The sequence below is a fragment of the Lemur catta genome, chromosome 18 (assembly GCF_020740605.2).
Source record: "Lemur catta isolate mLemCat1 chromosome 18, mLemCat1.pri, whole genome shotgun sequence".
Taxonomy (NCBI): Eukaryota; Metazoa; Chordata; class Mammalia; order Primates; family Lemuridae; genus Lemur; species Lemur catta.
Genome location: NC_059145.1, coordinates 48,747,684 through 48,765,547, shown reverse-complemented (window position 1 = coordinate 48,765,547; position 17,864 = coordinate 48,747,684). Strand labels below are relative to the sequence as shown.

The window sequence follows — 17,864 nt, the reverse complement described above, 5'->3', positions numbered from 1 at the left end:
CCTGAGGGAGTCTGCAGTCACAGCACGGGGGACACGGGCTTGCAGGAGATCAGCCGAAGCCTCAGCTCTGCCTCCCCCGCCAGGCACAGCTCCATGCAGCCTTCCCTCTCCAGGCTTCAGCTTCTGAGTCTCTAGAGCTCAAAAATCCTGAAACTGCAACTGCAATATTACCCTATTTTCCTGGCAATGATTTTCAGAAACCAGTTATCCAATCTCAGTTGACAAAATAATGTAAGGCTGATTAATGTTGTATTCATTATTAGTAAACATGTGGTGAACATACTCTCTACAATAAGCTTACCTAACCACACACCCCCCAACACCAAACTGTAAACTGGAAGTTAATGATCCAGCATGTATCTGTCCTGCTCATATAATTCCGCAGTTATGCAATTTGTGGCCACATGACGACTTCGGGAAAATACTTGATCTATATTTTTTTATCTTGACCTGCATCCCCATGTGATTTCATGAAAACTTATACCCAATAATAGATTAAAAACTACCACTGTGACAATCAATCACATTTTGAATATTCTGAACTTGTAAGAAACAGAATGCCAAGAGTCTCCGTGGCCTTGACCGAAAGATACTAAAACCTGTGGTCACTTAGAATCCCGAGGCCCTCCGTGCAATGTCACCAGGGCACAGAGCCTTTTGAACACCCAGTGCCTGAACGCTTGTGCAGCTCTCCTGGGCAGATTCTAAGTCCTACTTCCAGCCCTTTCTCGCTTAGGCTTGTTTGACTCTCCTGCACTGAGCCCTAAAGGACAAGGCCTTCAGCAGAACAGAGGAGATTCATCAATGTATACTAGGAAATGGGAAGAGCCGTGAAAAACTCAAGGACACGTGTGCACACACAGCAACCGCTGGTGACAGGGCTTCACGCATCTCCTCCTTGGTCTTCAGTGACGTGTGAAGAGCAAATATTGCGGATTCATCAGTGACTCGTTTGCACAATCATCTGTGCACCAAGTGACCTGCTGAAGGGCAACCCGAACCAGCACCCAAGCCCGGTGACGAGTACTGCTGGAGGCACAGACGTTAACCACAGAGGAGTTAACCCAGCAAGCCTTTCCCACCAAGCTACCACAACAGCAGTACTCAAGAAACACGCTAACAACCTCCTGTATAACCATCAACTGTTTCGATGTCTTTACCTTCTAAACACACAAGGAAAAACCCTTTGACCTTTCTGAATGTCTAGATTTTTAAAGGTGACCGTCCACAGGGACTTCAGGTCTGCTTTTAGAGGTTACTGGCCTCGAAGTCGGGCCGAGTGGTTAAGCTGATGGGCTACAGATCCACCAGGGTTCCCAGCACAGGTCTGAATCCCGCCCACTGTGTTGTCGTCTCCTTGGGAAAGGTCAGCTACTGACACCTTTCCAGATTGGGAAGCTGGTACTGCCTCTCAGGAAGAAGCATGACTGCTCCCCATCCTACCTAAACTTTCCCTCTGTAGGGACTGAGCAGAAAAAAAGCTCTGCATGCTCCCTAAAGGGCACTGGTGTTCTGACTACGGGGGGTGCTGGTAAGCGATGCATCGAAGCATTCCCAGACAGACACAGTTTGCGTGGAGAGACACACAGACACGCATAGCTTTCACCTGGACTAGTCAGGCAGAACTTACACAGACGGTAAAATCTCAACAACGAAACACAAAAGTATAACGTAATCAACAGAGAAAGAAAAATAATGTTCAGAAAAGTATGAAGTCTTTAAAGAAAATGTTTTAAAGAACTCAGTATTTTTTAAAAAGAGAATGCTTAACTTGTTCACAAAGAGATAATCGTTGAGGTAACTTGTAAGTCTGTATCAAATTGGTCATTAAGTTTTTGTTCCTGTATTTTGAGCACTGACAATAAAAACAAAGCTTTTTGAAATGTGAAAACAAAATGTTCTCATTTTTCAGAGATGTTCCTAAAAAAGGAACCTGTTAATTAGTTTGAAATTATCTGAAAAAACAAATATCCTTTAAACAACTGACAAATGTGCAGATTTAAGGCATACTTTTAAAACTATTTTTAAAGCATTTTTCCACATACATGATTATGTGTAGCACAAATTAAAGGTGTTCTAAGCAAGCTCGTCTTCACTCAGACCAGGCTCGGGCTTTTGGACACGATGGAGAGTTGTCCACAAGGAGGAGCTTCCCCACCCTGCCACCCAGCTGTGCCCACTGTGTCACCCACTCTTGCCCTCCAACATCTCCAACGGCAGAAAGACCCTTCTGATACCATAAAACCCTCCAAGTGCTTCCCGCTGTTCTTAGGGTAAAGGGCACAATTCTCCACCCACATGGGGACCTCCCAGGCTCCGTGAGATAAGCCCCCAGCTCCGCTGCGTCTACGTCTGTGACCAGTCCTCGTACACCGTACTTCCCTAGTTGAGTATGTGACTGCCTGCCTGCCCGATGGACAGCAAGCTCCAGAAAGAGGACAATTTATCCCTTTTGCTCACCAGGACAACCGTGGGATTTACTCATCAATCATTTAGTGCATGCTATGCGCCAGGTATTGTTCTAAGGTCTGGGTTCCTATCAAGGACCAAAACACAAGATCCCCAACCTCATGGAGCTTACACTGAAGTGCAAGAAGATGGACCACAGGTAAGTAAACCACACGGCACGTTACAGTGCTCTAAGTACCAGGAAGACAAGCACAGGGAAGGGAGGTGAGGAGAGCCCAGGGCCAGCTGTGCCACAACAGACGTGACCATTGTGACAGAAGCAGCACGACCTGAGGGCCACCAGCGTCCAAGTGCCAGTCTGCAGGGCTCTAAATACAACACTGCACTTCCCTAGCTCCTCCTGGACGAGCCTCACAGAGAAGTTCTGGGGTCTTCCATCTGTGTCCCTGGCGTCTGAGTGGCGAGAAACGCCTGCCACAGGAAGGAAAAGACCCTTCTCTCTCCACTCAAGGGCCCTCCACAGCAGGCCCTGTAGCCATGATTCACAGGAAAGAAAAAACAGAAAAATCCACCAAAGTTTAAAAAACACATTTTTAATATTGTAATTGCTTTGATTTGGGTTAATATAAATTGTTATAATTTTAAAGCAAAACAAAGGCAAGACGTTCCTATGGCACAGAAAGGGGCACATTTTAAAGACTGAGAAACAGCATAAGAAAGGCCACGTATTCCATGACTCCACCTACACTTTGTGCACTGTTCTAGCTGTAAAAAAAAATCAGTTAAAATTTGGTAAATATAACTTTTATGCACTATGAGAAACTTTCTAATGTATTCTATTCAAACGAAGATCTTCCTATTTGGTTACAGAAACATGCAAATATAGGATCAGCAAATAATTTCTCCAAAACTGAAGTGGAAGGTATCTTTCAGGCATGCTTTTATCCCTTAACTTGAACTAACTGTACTGAACAGCTACAGCTTACCAGGCCTCCACCTCACAGAGCTGACACTGAAGCTGGGCAAACCTCGGCTGGGCAAAGAGGTTACAAGCATAAAAGATGATCTCACCCACAAGGAGCTTACATTAATTAACTGCATGCTAAAAACAAAGGTACACTTAGGGTGCTAGGAAGCGGAGAACCACTAAGCATAACCTCAGAAATTACGGCAATGAATCCCGAAGGACTCCTAAAAGACCTTTTTAAGGATGGGTTAAGGAGCGAAGTAAAAATTTATCAGTTTTAAGATGTTTAAAAAGGAGGGGGACATTCAATTTCAGAAACTACCAAGAGCGGATGGGCGCAGTGGCTCACGCCTGTCATCCCAGCACTCTGGGAGGCCGAGGCGGGTGGATCACTCGAGGTCAGGAGTTCGAGACCAGCCTGAGCAAGAGCGAGACCCCGTCTCTACTAAAAATAGAAAGAAATTATCTGGCCAACTAAAAATATATAGAAAAAATTAGCCAGGCATGGTGGCGCATGCCTGTAGTCCCAGCTACTCGGGAGGCTGAGGCAGGAAGATCACCTGAGCCCGGGAGTTTGAGGTTGTTGTGAGCTAGGCTGACGCCATGGCACTCACTCCAGCCCGGTCAACAGAGTGAGATTCTGTCTCAAAAAAAAAAAAAAAGAAACTACCAAGAGCAACGGCTACTACATTTGCAACACCAGTGTTGTGGGGGGAGGAGGAGAGGGAAGAGCTGTCCGAGCCTGGAAGGGGGGGGCAGGGAAGGAAGGGAGGAGCAGAGGTGGCACAGTCATGCAGGGCAGGGCAGACTACAGACTATGCTCAGGAGCCGGGACAGTCCTGGTGAGTTGCTTAGGGCCAAGCAACCTCTGGCTACGGTGTGCCTAAAATGATTTGTGTAAATGAGAGTACTTTATTTTTCTCAGGAAAATTTATGCACAACAGACTTAATAAAGAATATTTTCAGCCCGGGCGCAGTGGCTCATGTCTGTAATCCTAGCACTCTGGGAGGCTGAGGCGGGAGGATTGTTTGAGGTCAGGAGTTCAAGACCAGCCTGAGCAAGAGCGAGACCCCATCTTCACTAAAAATAGAAACAAATTATACGGACAACTAAAATATATATAGAAAAAATTCACCAGGCAAGGTGGCGCATGTTTGTAGTCCTAGCTACTCAGGACGCTGAGGCAGGAGGATTGCTTGCGCCCGGGAGTTTGAGGTTGCTGTGAGCTAGGCTGACGCCACGGCACTGTAGCCCAGGCAACAGAGCGAGACTCTGTCTCAAAAAAAAAAGAACATTTTCAGCAAAGACTAAATCTCATCTCAATGGTTATCAAACTCCCCCTAAAAAATTAAGTAGCATGCTTTCAAATTCGTGTTAATACGAAATACTTTCAATATTACGATGCACTCTATGGCCCAACTCTCCTAACAGGGCAGCTGGGCTGATGGGAAACAACAAGACCATGAAAGAAGATGTAAAATCAGGAACCTCACTCAACTGCAAATCCTTCGTGACTGAAATAGGAGCAATGACAGCTTCACCAGAAAAATGGTGAAAACACAGAGTTTATAAAGGCATAAAGGGACAAGGGGTAGGGAGACGGGAGGGAAGCAAAGGGGAGGAAACATAGCTGAGTTAATAATTTTCCCTGTTCCTAAGGAAGACATTTACACACGGGAAAAATTAAGCATTAGAACGTTAGAGGAAAAAATTTCCAAGTTGGAATTTGTCTTCCTTCTTTTAATAAGAGAACCTAACAGTTTTCTACCTTACAATTTGATGTTCTAATAAAGAAATTCACTTCTTAATCAAGATAACTCCAGGCGGCCGGGCGCGGTGGCTCACGCCTGTAATCCTAACACTCTGGGAGGCCAAGGCGGATGGATCGTTTGAGCTCAGGAGTTCGAGACTAGCCTGAGAAAGAGCGAGACCCCGTCTCTAGTATAAATAGAAAGAAATTAGCCAAACAACTAAAAATAGAAAAAATTAGCGGAGTATAGTGGTGTATGCCTGTAGTCCCAGCTACCCGGGAGGCTGAGGCCAGAGAATCGTTTGAGCCCAGGAATTTGAGGTTATTGTGAGCTAGGCTGACACCACGGCACTCTACCCCAGGCAAGAGAGTGAGACTCTGTCTAAAAAAAAAAAAAAAAAAAAGATAACTCCAGGAGAAGTAGAGTAGCTCCTAAGGTATCAACAAGCCTCACAAGAGCAAAAAGTGTAAATGGAACTAAACTAACCTCAGGTCTGGTAAGTTTAACCCCCTCAAAGATAGTGCCTCATATACTGTGTACTCTAAAATTACCTCTTACAGAAAAAAGGAGACCTCTTCACATGAATAAAGTTCTACAAAAGACCACAAGCAAGCACAGCCCTGCAGGAGCATCTAACAAGCCATTTTCCATAAACATAACTTCAGCGTTCATGTCTTCTTCTCCCCTTTAGAAAAAGCTTGCTTTGGTGATCTTATAGGAGAATTTACAAGAATATACTGAGATTTTCTTGCATCTATCAATCTGAAAAGAATATCCTTAAATCTGGGAGAAATCTGTAAGAGTACAGCGCACGTTATAAAAGCATATTTAAAACTTGTGCCTTCTGGGAGGCCGAGGCAGGTGGATCGCTCGAGGTCAGGAGTTCGAGACCAGCCTGAGCAAGAGTGAGACCCCGTCTCTACTAAAAATAGAAAGAAATTATCTGGCCAACTAAAAATATATATACAAAAAAAAAAAAATTAGCCGGGCATGGTGGCTCATGCCTGTAGTCCCAGCTACTCGGGAGGCTGAGGCAGTAGGATCGCTTAAGCCCAGGAGTCTGAGGTTGCTGTGAGCTAGGCTGATGCCACGGCACTCACTCTAGCCCGGGCAAGAAAGTGAGACTCTGTCTCAAAAAAAATAAAATAAAATAAAACTTGTGCCTTTAACACTAAGATAAGAACAGAATTTAAAGTATAATAACATCAGCGTTTTTACAACCTTGAAAGACCATAACAAAGACAACATGTTACTAAAACTGGAAGACCCAGATTATAATCCTAGTTATCACTATTTTGATGGAAAGTATGAATTCTAGCATGACACTTAAACAACAGTGAAAGGAGTTTGTCAGCCACTTCTTGGTTGGTAACATCTACCACAAGTCTACCACTACAAAAACTTGTAAATATTGTTACAGATCTATGCAGAGTAGTTGCAGCCACTTGCAGGCATTGTTTATTGTAATTACTTTAACATTTAACAACTTGATGTCCCAACTTGCAGGTATTTTAGAATTGTTTTAAGATATGTGAAGACTGCTTCACAAAAACAAGTGACTAAGTAAAATATTTGCACAGTTTAAATATATATTTGTCAAAATTCTGCATATTTATGGAAATCGCATTAAATTTGATAAATTCTTTAAATTTCATTTTTTAAAAGGGTAATCCCCAGAAACATTAAATAAAATCAAAATCCCCTCTGAATTTGCTACCAATCAATTTCAGCTACTCTCCTACAGAGCATGGCAAAACGAGTGTAGGAAACTTCTGTACCCATATTTTCTCTCTCTGGCTCCTACTCAAATATAGTGTAAGTCCTTTTTACAAATATACATTCTGTCTTCAGAACCTATTTTCTCTGCCCAGATACGTGTAATCAAGCAAAAAAAATTCTCTCAGCTAATAAATTAAAATTGACAGTTACAAGGTAGAATATTAAAAACAAAAATTTGGACAGGTGAGGTGGCTCATGCCTGTACTCCTAGCACTCTGGGAGGCTAAGGTGGGAGGATCACTTGAGGTCACTAGTTCAAGATGAGCCTGAGCAAGAGTGAGACCTCATCTCTAACAATAGAAAAAATTGGCTGCACATGGTGGCGCATGCCTGTAGTCCCAGCTACTTGGGAGGCTGAATCAGGAGGATTACTTGAGCCCAGGAGTCAGAGGTTGCCGTGAGCTAGGCTGATGCCATAGCACTCTAGCCAAGGCAACAATAAATAATAAAAATAAAATAGAAAAAAGTAAAAACAGAAATTCAGTAATAATAAAAATAGTAAAAACACCCAACATCTTCATGTTTGTGTTACAACAGTCCTACGAGTCTGGTATTGTCATCGTACCGTGTTTACAGATGAAAAAATGCAAGCGCCAACAAGGTCATTTCTAGTGAATCAGAGGCCATGCAATTCTTTCATATATATAAGTCAACTCAACTCACGTTAACTTTTCAAAATGCAAGTTAAAATTTATTTCTAACCAATGCAAGTTTCAAAGGGAAGTACGCAAATTAAAATTATGGTTAAATAATAAACTTGTTATATGCCTTTCAGAAAAGTATTTCACTCTAGCATCTCAAGGAAAGCTCAATGAAGCTATTTCTTATATAATTTGATTACAAAACTGCCTTTCAGCATATTAAATACAGAAAAAAACTGAAAAGCCACAACCGTTTCCACTTCTGTGAGTTACCCTGACTGTAAATTAGGAGGAGCCAGGCAGGCTGGGGAAGAATGGAAATTGCACATTGCCAGTACTATGTGACCACCAAAGAAAAAGTGATCATCACTCTTCTCACGCCTTGTGGTCTTTACAAACTACAACTTAGCACCTATTTCAAGTGCACTTTAAATATTCGACTCGACTGGAAATAAAACAACAGCTAAATATCCTAACAGAAACCACTTTTAAAAGGGAAAATAACTTTTACATTTACTCACAACGTCCACCTTCAAGTTGCTATTTCCTCTACTAAAAATCCTCAAACTTAACGTTCACACTGAACCAACAAACTCCACAGCAGTGAAGGAAAACCCCTCTTGTTTCTTCATTATCATGTGCAGTTACTGCACAGCCAGTGAAAGGGTCTCAAAGGAAAGTCAGAGAAGAGGTAATTCTCCACAGATAATTTTCTCAAGTTTCATCTCAGCCAAATTTTAAGACCATTTTGTATTAAAATGAAGGGAAAAGCAAGATGACATTAACGAAAGCTGCCCCGCACAGTGACACCGAAGCCTGAGTAACTTCTAAATTGACGTCGCAACTGCACACCACTGGGCCATCTTCACACTGGACTGTTTTTTAGAAACTCCTTCAGAACCTGCTTCGGCTCAAGTCTACCGAGAAGAAAACGGGAGCATTGCAACCACACGCCGAGCAACAGGATCCCAACTTCCTGGTTCTGAAGGAATGCGATGACCCGACGACCCATCCCTCCCCAGCAGCTGCGCGGCCGCCCGAACCCGGCTCCGGCGGGACCAGGGGCGAGGGGCGAGGGGCGAGGCCCGGCGCCGCAGTGCGGGTCCCGGCGCCCGCCCGGCCTGGAGACGCCCGCGGCCTGCGACCCCGGCCCCGCCCAGGCCCTGCCCGACCCCGAGACGCCGCGGTCCTCCGCGACTCCGGCCCTGACCGCGCTTCCGGGGCCCGGTCCTTCCCCGCCCTGGCCCTGCCAATCCAGCCCGACCCCGACCCAGCCCCGGCCCTGCCCGGGTCCTCCCAGCCCGGCCCTCCTCAGGCCTCAGCTTCGATCCTCCCGGGCCCGGCCCTGAGCTCCTCCCGGACCCCAGCCCCGACCTCCATCCTCCCCGACCCCAGCCCCGTCCTCCCGGGTCCTCCCCAGCTCCGTGCTTCCCCGTCAGCACCCCCGAGGGCCCGGCCCCTGATCTTCCCCGGTCCCCTCCCGTCCTCCTAGGCCCCAGCCCCGGCCTGGTCCTGCCGGTCGGCCCCGGCCCGGCCCTGCCCCGCCGCGTCCCTCCGGGAAGATGGCGGCCCGTGACAGGAGGGCGCGGGTCCGAGCCGGCCGGGAGGGGAGCCGCCCGCCGGTGGCTGAGGGAGGCCGCTCACCTGTCAGCGCCGCCCGCCCCGCCCGACCGGCCGCCCGCGGGCTCCTCGCCGCAGCCCCGGTGCCCGGCGGCCGCGCCACACGCGGGGACGGCCGAGGAGGGAGACGGCAGGAAGAGGCGGCGCGGCCGGGCCGGGCCGGTGCAGGGGAGAAGGGCGGGCGCGGCTGGCGGCGGCGGCGGCGGCTTCTTCCCCTTTCGGGCCCGAAAATGTCTCAAGCTCGGGACTCCGGATCCCCAACGCTCCTTCCCGTTCGCATGAGAACACACAGCTCCCACTTCCGTGGCTCTGCGGAAGTCCCGCCCCCGCGCGTCCCCGCGCCCTGCCCTCTTGCACTCACCCACCGGGCCCGCGGACTGGCACTCGCCGCCCGGGAGAGCCTCACGTCATGGCGTCGTCGCGCCCCGATTGGACGCCCGCGGCGCCCGGGCCCGCCCTTCGCCTCTCGGCCTCTGCGCGCGCGCATCCGTCTCGCGGCGCCTGTGATTGGCGCGTGCGCGCACGCCGCCCCGCCCACCCCGCTCGCGTCACTCGCCCCGCCCCCCTCTGCCGACCGGGGCGCCGGGAGAGCCCCTGAGGTGCAAACCTGTCGGGCTCTGGCCTTGGGGCTTCACGTCCCGGGACTCCCGCCGCCACGTGCGCCCACAGATGGCGCGGGCCCTGCGACTGAGACCCTGGCCCCAGGAGGGACGACGACCCTCCATCCCCTCCCCCTCGGCCCCCGGGAGGGACGACGACCCCCATCCCCTCCCCCTCGGCCCCCGGGAGGGACGACGACCCCCATCCCCTCCCCCTCGGCCCCCGGGAGGGACGACGACCCCCATCCCCTCCCCCTCGCCCCCCGGGAGGGACGGCGACCCCCATCCCCTCCCCCGCCCCCCGGGAGGGACGGCGACCCCCATCCCCTCCCCCGCCCCCCGGGAGGGACGGTGACCCCCCCATCCCCTCCCTCGCCCCCCGGGAGGGATGGTGACCCCCTATCCCCTCCCCCGCCCCCCGGGAGGGACGACGACCCTCCATCCCCTCCCCCGCCCCCCGGGAGGGACGACGACCCTCCATCCCCTCCCCCGCCCCCCGGGAGGGATGGTGACCCCCTATCCCCTCCCCCGCCCCCCGGGAGGGACGGCGACCCCCATCCCCTCCCCCGCCCCCCGGGAGGGACGGCGACCCCCTATCCCCTCCCCCTCGCCCCGGGAGGGACGGCGACCTCCCATCCCCTCCCCCGCCCCCCGGGAGGGATGGTGACCCCCTATCCCCTCCCCCGCCCCCCGGGAGGGACGACGACCCCCATCCCCTCCCCCGCCCCCCGGGAGGGATGGTGACCCCCCTATCCCCTCCCCCGCCCCCCGGGAGGGACGGCGACCCCCATCCCCTCCCCCGCCCCCCGGGAGGGACGGCGACCCCCTATCCCCTCCCCCTCGCCCCGGGAGGGACGGCGACCTCCCATCCCCTCCCCCGCCCCCCGGGAGGGACGGTGACCCCCCCAGCCCCTCCCCCGCCCCCCGGGAGGGACGACGACCCCCCCATCCCCTCCCCCGTCCCCCGGGAGGGACGGTGACCCCCTATCCCCTCCCCCGCCCCCCGGGAGGGACGACGACCCCCCCATCCCCTCCCCCGCCCCCCGGGAGGGACGGCGACCCCCTATCCCCTCCCCCTCGCCCCGGGAGGGACGGCGACCTCCCATCCCCTCCCCCGCCCCCCGGGAGGGACGGTGACCCCCCCAGCCCCTCCCCCGCCCCCCGGGAGGGACGACGACCCCCCATCCCCTCCCCCGCCCCCCGGGAGGGACGACGACCCTCCATCCCCTCCCCCGCCCCCCGGGAGGGATGGTGACCCCCTATCCCCTCCCCCGCCCCCCGGGAGGGACGACGACCCTCCATCCCCTCCCCCGCCCCCCGGGAGGGACGGCGACCTCCCATCCCCTCCCCCGCCCCCCGGGAGGGACGGCGACCTCCCATCCCCTCCCCCTCGCCCCGGGAGGGGTGGTGGTCCCCTGGGAAGGACGGCGACCCCCTATCCCCCCGACCCCCGCTGCAGCCCCCGGGGCGCTGGGTCGGGAGGCCGCCGCGGGCAGGGTTGGGGGGCCGGGCGGGGGTCCCCTGGGCCTGAGGCGGCCGCCCGGGAACAAGGGAGCTGCGAGTGAGAAGGTGGAGACTCCCAGGCCGGAGTTGCAAGTATCTTCCAACGCGAGTAATCTCCCTGGCCCTGACCACTTGTATGGGAAAAAAGACAAGAAAGAACAAAAGTAAAGTTTGTTACATTCCCGTTAGGCCTGCTGCCTGCTTCTCTTCCTGCTCCGATTACAGGTGCACGGGTTGTTCCAGAGGTCAGGGTTCTCCGCGTTCTAAAGGCTTTGCTGGGAGCCATAGTCGCGGTCATGGGCCCTGCGCTTCCAGTTGTTCCTCCTGGCAGAGTTCAAATGCTGAGCATTCTCTAGTTTTGGAAGAAAGCCTGTCCTACTTCCAGGTACCGTAGATGGTGTATTGCCATCAATGTTGGGTGCCTTCGCCTTTGTTTTGGGGGGTGTTGTGGGTTTTTTTTTTCCTTTTGTCTTTTTGAGATGAGGTCTCACCCTGTTGCCCAGGCTGGAGTGTAGTGGCATCATCATAGCTCACTGCAGCCTTGAACTCCTGGGCTCAAGTGATCCTCTTGCCCCAGCCTCCCAAGTAGCTGGGACTACAGGTGCGCGCCACCCCACTCAGCTAATTTTTCTATTTTTCATAGAGCTGAGGTCTCACTGTGTTGCCCAGGCTGGTCTCAAACTCCTGGCCTTAAGCGATCTTCCCACCTCAGCCTCCCAAAGTGCTGGGATTACGGGCGTGAGACACCACGCCCAGCCCTAATAGCCTGGCAGCTGGTCTCTGCTACAGCCCATCATCATTCATAGTGTCAGCAGGACACCATCCTGCCTCAGTTATGACCTGGCCTGGCGCAGCGGCTCACACCTGTAATCTCTGTGTTGGAAGGCCAAGGTGGGAGAGGGGCACTTGAGCCCAGAAGTTGGAGACCAGCCTGAGCAACATAGCGAGACCCTGTCTCTAAAACACAAATAAGAAAAAATTAGCCAGGCTTGGTGGCATTTGCCTTGTTGTCCCAGCTACTTGGGAGGCTGAGGCAGGAGGATTGCTCTTGCCCAGGAGTTTGAGGTTGCAGTGAGCTGTGACTATGCCACCGCACTCTAGCCTGGGGGGCAGAGCGAGGCCCTGTCCAAAACAACAACAGACCTTCCCCGGCTCCCTGGTCTGCCCTGGGGGGTCAAATCCAAGCCTCAGCTTGTCTCAGGCCAGCCCCTACCTTCCCTTCCCTACCCTCGGGAGATGCCTTCAACTGAACTCACTTCCCGAGCATTTGGAAGACACGGGGGAGTTGGTGGGTCTACGCTTGAATAAAACACAGGCTTTGCAGTCCACACTGCACAGTTTATGGAGAGGCAAGTCACAGTTCCCAGTGTGACGTGTCTCCCAGCTGCTTCGCCGCTGGAGAAGTGCAGCATGGACGTCCTCTCCTGCCTAGACACTTACGTCCTGCCAGGCACGAGTCCCCCGCGAGTCCCGGGCCTCAAGACTCCTTCCTTGACTTCGACTTTGACTTCTTGTTTTTCAAATTACAGCTCAAATGTCAAACTGTTGAAGCCTTTTCATTTTAGACAGTTGATTTCCCCTGGGGTCCTCTTAGCCTCCGTTTGTAGCTCTCCTAAAGCTTCATCACATTGTATCCCGATTTTCAACCACACGACCTTCACCCCCACCAAGCGGTCAGTTCCCAAGGGCAGGGACAGCTCTTGGCCACACCGTGTGTGGCACCAGGTGGGTACTTAGCCGATATAACAGGACATTATTCCCTTAGGAAAGGCTTGAGTTTTGTGAACTAAAATAAAGTTTTAAGGCTCACCCCCACACTGGCTGACTGAATGGACCCCCTCGTGGCTAAAGGAATTTCCTAAAACTAAATTGCCTGCCAGAAGGAAGGAGGTCAGACATGCCTCATCATGCCCCCCTCACTTCTTGGGGACATCCTTTGTAACCCATTAACAAGTCTAAGGGTATGCAAGACAAACCTACAGGCCCTCAATTTACACAACAAATCTATATCCGGTGGCTTGTCCGGATAAACAGCAACTATGTTAAAACATTCCAAGCCTTTAGACAAAACTTCATGTCTTTAACCAATTACAAGCCAAAGAATCTTTAAACCCACCCATAACCTGTGAGCCCCCACTTCCAGATGGCCCACCTTTTCGGGCCAAACCAATGCATGAGTCCCACGTATTGATTTATGACTTTACCTGTAACCCCTGTCTCCCTAAAATGTATAAAACCAAACTATGACCCAGCTACAGCGAGTGCACTTGCTCAAAGCCTCTTGGGCGTGGCTCCGGGTCATGGTCCTCAAATTTGGCTCAGAATAAATCTCTTTAAAATTATTTTACAGAGTCTGGCTTTTTCCATTGACAGTTTCAACTAGTATCTGAGAACGTTTTTCTCTGTTATTCTCCCAGCATAAACACTGTTTCCCATTGTACTTACCTCTCCATTAGCAAACTCATTTGTGGTTTAACCACACAGCTCAAAAATTTATTTTTGATGATTTAGAACTATTCAGTTGCCCGTTAATTAAACAACTATTCACTAAGTACCTGCTTGGCCTCAGGGCTGTGGTAAGTGCTGGGAAGACCAGGACACCCCAGAGGAGAAGCAGGGACCGGAGGGTGGGGCGTGGGTTTGCAGAGTGTCCAGAGAGCCAGCTTGGGAAGGAACCGGAAAGTGAAACCTAAGCCAGGGCTGGAGGTGAAGGGTGAGGGGGCAGCCCCTGGACACCCAGGCATAAGGAACCCCTGGGGGAAGTGAGAGGCCCACGGTCTGTCCTGCTCAGCAAGTCAGACGGTGCTGACACAGGAGGGGCCTTGGGAAGTTTGGCTGTGGAGTAACTGGCCACAAAACCCACCCAGACGGAAGCACAGGAAGAAACTGGCTTAGGCAAACTCGGTGCAAGTATCGGAATGAATGATGACAGTAATGCATTAGAATACTTGGAATAAAAAAGAGTGTGATTTCATACAGCTGCTAAGAGACATAAATGAAGGGGTAAGCAGAAAACAACAGGGACGGGGGCAGGGGGAAGCCCTTCCTCACAGCGGAATGATGACTAGCGAATGAAGGAGGAATTAGTTCAAAGTCACCATGTTGCAGATACCAGAATTTACTCTGCAAGAGTTCGTCTGTGAATGCTGAAATCACTGGGTGAAGAAAGTCTGCTGAGGCGTGGGTGATGGACAGCATTTCAGAGCGTGCAAATGCTACTGCTCGTCAGTTTCAAGGGGAAAGGGGTCTTTTTGCAGTGAACGAATGTGCTGGACCCGTCTGAATTGGTGATCTACATCAGCATCACTAACACTGGTGAGCCCGGCTTGTGCCCCCACCTGTTACCTCGTTTACCTGGTTTTCCTGCCAGAAATGCACGGACGAAACGCCAGCAACAATCAGACAACTCAGATTGAGGGGCATTCCACGGGACAGGTGGCCCGTCCTCTTCAAAGATGCCAAGGTCATCAAAGACAACCAGGACTACGAGGACTAAGGGGAGGAGATGCCTCAATGTCACGTTTGACCCCAGGTTAGATCCTGGACAGAGTGAGAACTTGCTGGAATCAGCATTATGGGAATTTGAATGGGGACTGTGTGCCAGTCACAAAGTTGAGGTTAAATTTCCTGAACTGGATCATCGGTTTGTGTCTACGTAAGAGAAAGTCATTGATCTTAGGATCATCAGTGGAATTGCTGAGGGTAGGGTGGAGATATCTGCAAGTCTCTCTCAATAGGCCAGTGACGTGTGAGAGGATGGCCTTGCTAATAAACTGTCTAACAGAGAAAAACTAACAGAAAGATCACGACCCATGTGTGATTAACAGCAGGGACTCTAACCAGCCGTCTTTTGAAATGAGCCGCCTGTGGGGATGGTTTTGATGGCATCTGAAAAGAGCTGAGCAGACAGGAAGGGAGTGTAAATCCTTCTCCTTGGCATCTGCCAGACCAGATCCAGAGGAGACTGATAAGATGGTCGCAAGAAGAAGGAAAAAAGGGGAAAACAAACACCCTAACATCTCGCAGCTGTCTCCTGCTGATCGGTCTGCAGCAATGAATTTTTCTTTACCCTTTCACAGCCCCTGACAAAAACCCAGAGCCTCTTCTGCTTGGGGGCCGGTGCTCCCTCCTTCTTTCAGTTCTGTGCTGTGCCCTTTTCCCTCCACCTGGGAAAAGTAAAATAAACTCTTAACTTCTTTCTATCCTAATCTCTGTTGAGAATTCCTTCTCCACCCGAGTCATGAGCCCTGATGCTAACAAAGTGTACACAGTCGGACACACACACACACACACACACACACACACACACACGGAGACTACGACAAAACCTCCATCCATAAATCTAGGGGTAGGAGGTATAAGGGCTTTCAACTTGTAAATGTGCAACTCTTCAAAATAGAGAGGGATCTTGTAGAGACACATACTGAAGTATTTGTGAGTAACATGATGTTATATGTTTAGGATTTTCTTCAAAATAATCTAAAGAAGAGGTGGTCAATAAGAAATAACAGGCCAGGCGTGGTGGCTCACGCCTGTAATCCCAGCACTCTGGGAGGCCAAGGTGGGAGGATTGCTCGAGGTCAGGAGTTTGAGACCAGCCTGAGCAAGAGTGAGACCTCGTCTCTACTAAAAATAGAAAGAAATGATCTGGCCAACTAAAAATATATATAGAAAAAATCAGCCAGGCATGGTGGCGCATGCCTGTAGTCCCAGCTACTCGGGAGGCTGAGGCAGGAGGATCGCTTAAGCCCAGGAGTCTGAGGTTGCTGTGAGCTAGGCTGACGCCACAGCACTCACTCTAGCCGGGCAACAGAGTGAGACTCTGTCTCAAAAAAAAAAAAAAAAAACAACAAAGGAGTGGCCAGTGAACTACTGATAGCATTTAACAAAATTTGGAATTCAACAAATATTTGTTGATTTTTATGTTTATGGATTTTAAAATGTTTCCAATTCTTCATGTATTACAAAGATGTAAGTTAGCGTATATTATGACTGCGTTTTTAACCCATATTTTATAAACTTACGGTTTTGAAAACAATGCAGAGACATTTCAGCCTTCCTATCTGTTATGCTGATGTCATAACCCCCACTGTGGCTGTGTTTTGGGTAAGGAAGTAATTTGAGGTTAGATAAGGTTATAAGGGCGGGACTGATCTGATGGATAAGTGTCCTTATCAGGAGGGACCCCCAGGGCTCCCTCTGCCCCGTAAGGACACAGCCAGGGCAAGCCAGGGAGAGAGCCCCCCGCCCCTGCCAGGAACCCACCCTGCGGGCGCCTCAACCTTAGACCAGCTCCAGTGCTGTGAGAACACACACCCGGTTTCCAGCAACCTCCTCCTCCCCTCCTCCTCCCTTCCCCTCCCCTCCTCCCCCTCCCTTCCTCCCCCTCCTCCTCCTCCCCCTCCCTCCTCCCCCTCCCCCTCTCCTCCTCCCCCTCCCCCTCCTCCCTCTCCCTCCTCCCCCTCCCCTCCTTCCCCTCCTCCTCCCCTCTCCCTCCTCCTCCCCCCTCCCTCTCCCCTCCTCCTCCCTCCCTTCCTCCCCCTCCCCTCCTCCCCCTCCCCTCCTCCCCCTCCTCCTCCCCTCCCCTCCCCTCCTCCTCCCCTCCTCCTCCCCTCCCTTCCTCCCCCTCCCCTCCTCCCCCCTTCCCCTCCCCTCCTCCCCCCTCCCTTCCTCCCCCTCCCCTCCCCTCCCCCTCCCTTCCTCCCCCTCCCCTCCCCTCCCCTCCTCCTCCTCCCCCTCCCCTCCTCCTCTTCCCCCTCCCTCCTCCCCCCTCCTCCCCCTCCCCCTCCCCTCCTCCCTCTCCCTCCCCCCCTCCTTCTCCCCTCCCCTCCCCCCCTTTCTGGAAAACACTCCGCGATGAGAACTCATGTCAAAGATAACCAGAAATGAGAACTGCGGTCACTTGGACTCTGAAATCCTCTTATCTGCTGAGCTCCAGAACTGAGCCTCCCTGAGTGACCGGGAAGCAGAGCGACATGTCCTCACCGCGACCGGTCAGTCCGGCCAAGCCTGGCCAACAAACACCCAAGTCTGTCCCGCTGCTCTCAGGCGGAAGACTCAGCACAGTCCCTGCAGCCTCGCGCAGGACGGTCCTCGCCCAGGACGCTGAAACCGCCGCCGCCGCGAGGACACGGGCGCCTGCCGGGAACTGGCCACGCAATGGCTTGAGCGCCGGCCCGGAACTGGGCGCCCTGGGCCGGGAACAGCGGGTTACGGAGCCGCCGCTCCCCGGATTATCTGACGAATACGGGTTTCCTCTTTACGCGAGAAGAGCTCCCAAATCATGAAATAAATTGTATGTTTTTTTAATCAATGAATCAAACACAAGTGTCTTAAAACTCGCCACGGTGACAGGGTTTCACGTGGGCGGCACAGAGACCCCAGGGGAGCCGGCACCCGGCGGTGCCTCCCGGCAGCTTCCCCGCTGGGCACAGGCGCGAGGACAGGGACGCTGAGGACGCAGCTCGGGGCGCTCAGGCCACACCGGTCAGCGCTGGTGAGTCGGCTCCTGGCTGGACAGACTCCGACCTGCAGCCACAGGGCTCCGCGGTCACTCGGGGTCCTTGCTGAGCCGGCGGCACCTGCAGGAACCTG

General features: G+C 52.2%; 2 protein-coding genes across 3 annotated transcripts in view; one reads left to right on the top strand and one right to left on the bottom strand.

The window, feature by feature from the left end:
- LARP4B (La ribonucleoprotein 4B) overlaps nt 1-9,463 on the bottom strand; it is a 66,933-nt gene extending 57,470 nt beyond the window's left edge. The window contains exon 1 of one of the 2 annotated variants that reach the window (XM_045530999.1): nt 9,193-9,463. The gene's annotated coding sequence lies outside the window, so the exon portion shown is untranslated. The remainder of the gene's footprint in view (nt 1-9,192) is intronic. The other variant, XM_045531000.1, reaches the window with a different exon arrangement.
- Nucleotides 9,464-16,652: 7,189 nt separating this feature from the next.
- LOC123623414 (uncharacterized proline-rich protein-like) lies at nt 16,653-17,149 on the top strand (the record flags this gene model as incomplete). The annotated part of the gene is made up of 2 exons (XM_045530481.1): nt 16,653-16,733; nt 17,042-17,149. Coding segments are annotated over 2 exons (189 nt in total), but the record flags the coding sequence as incomplete, so codon positions are not given.
- Between the last annotated feature and the right edge of the window lie 715 nt (nt 17,150-17,864).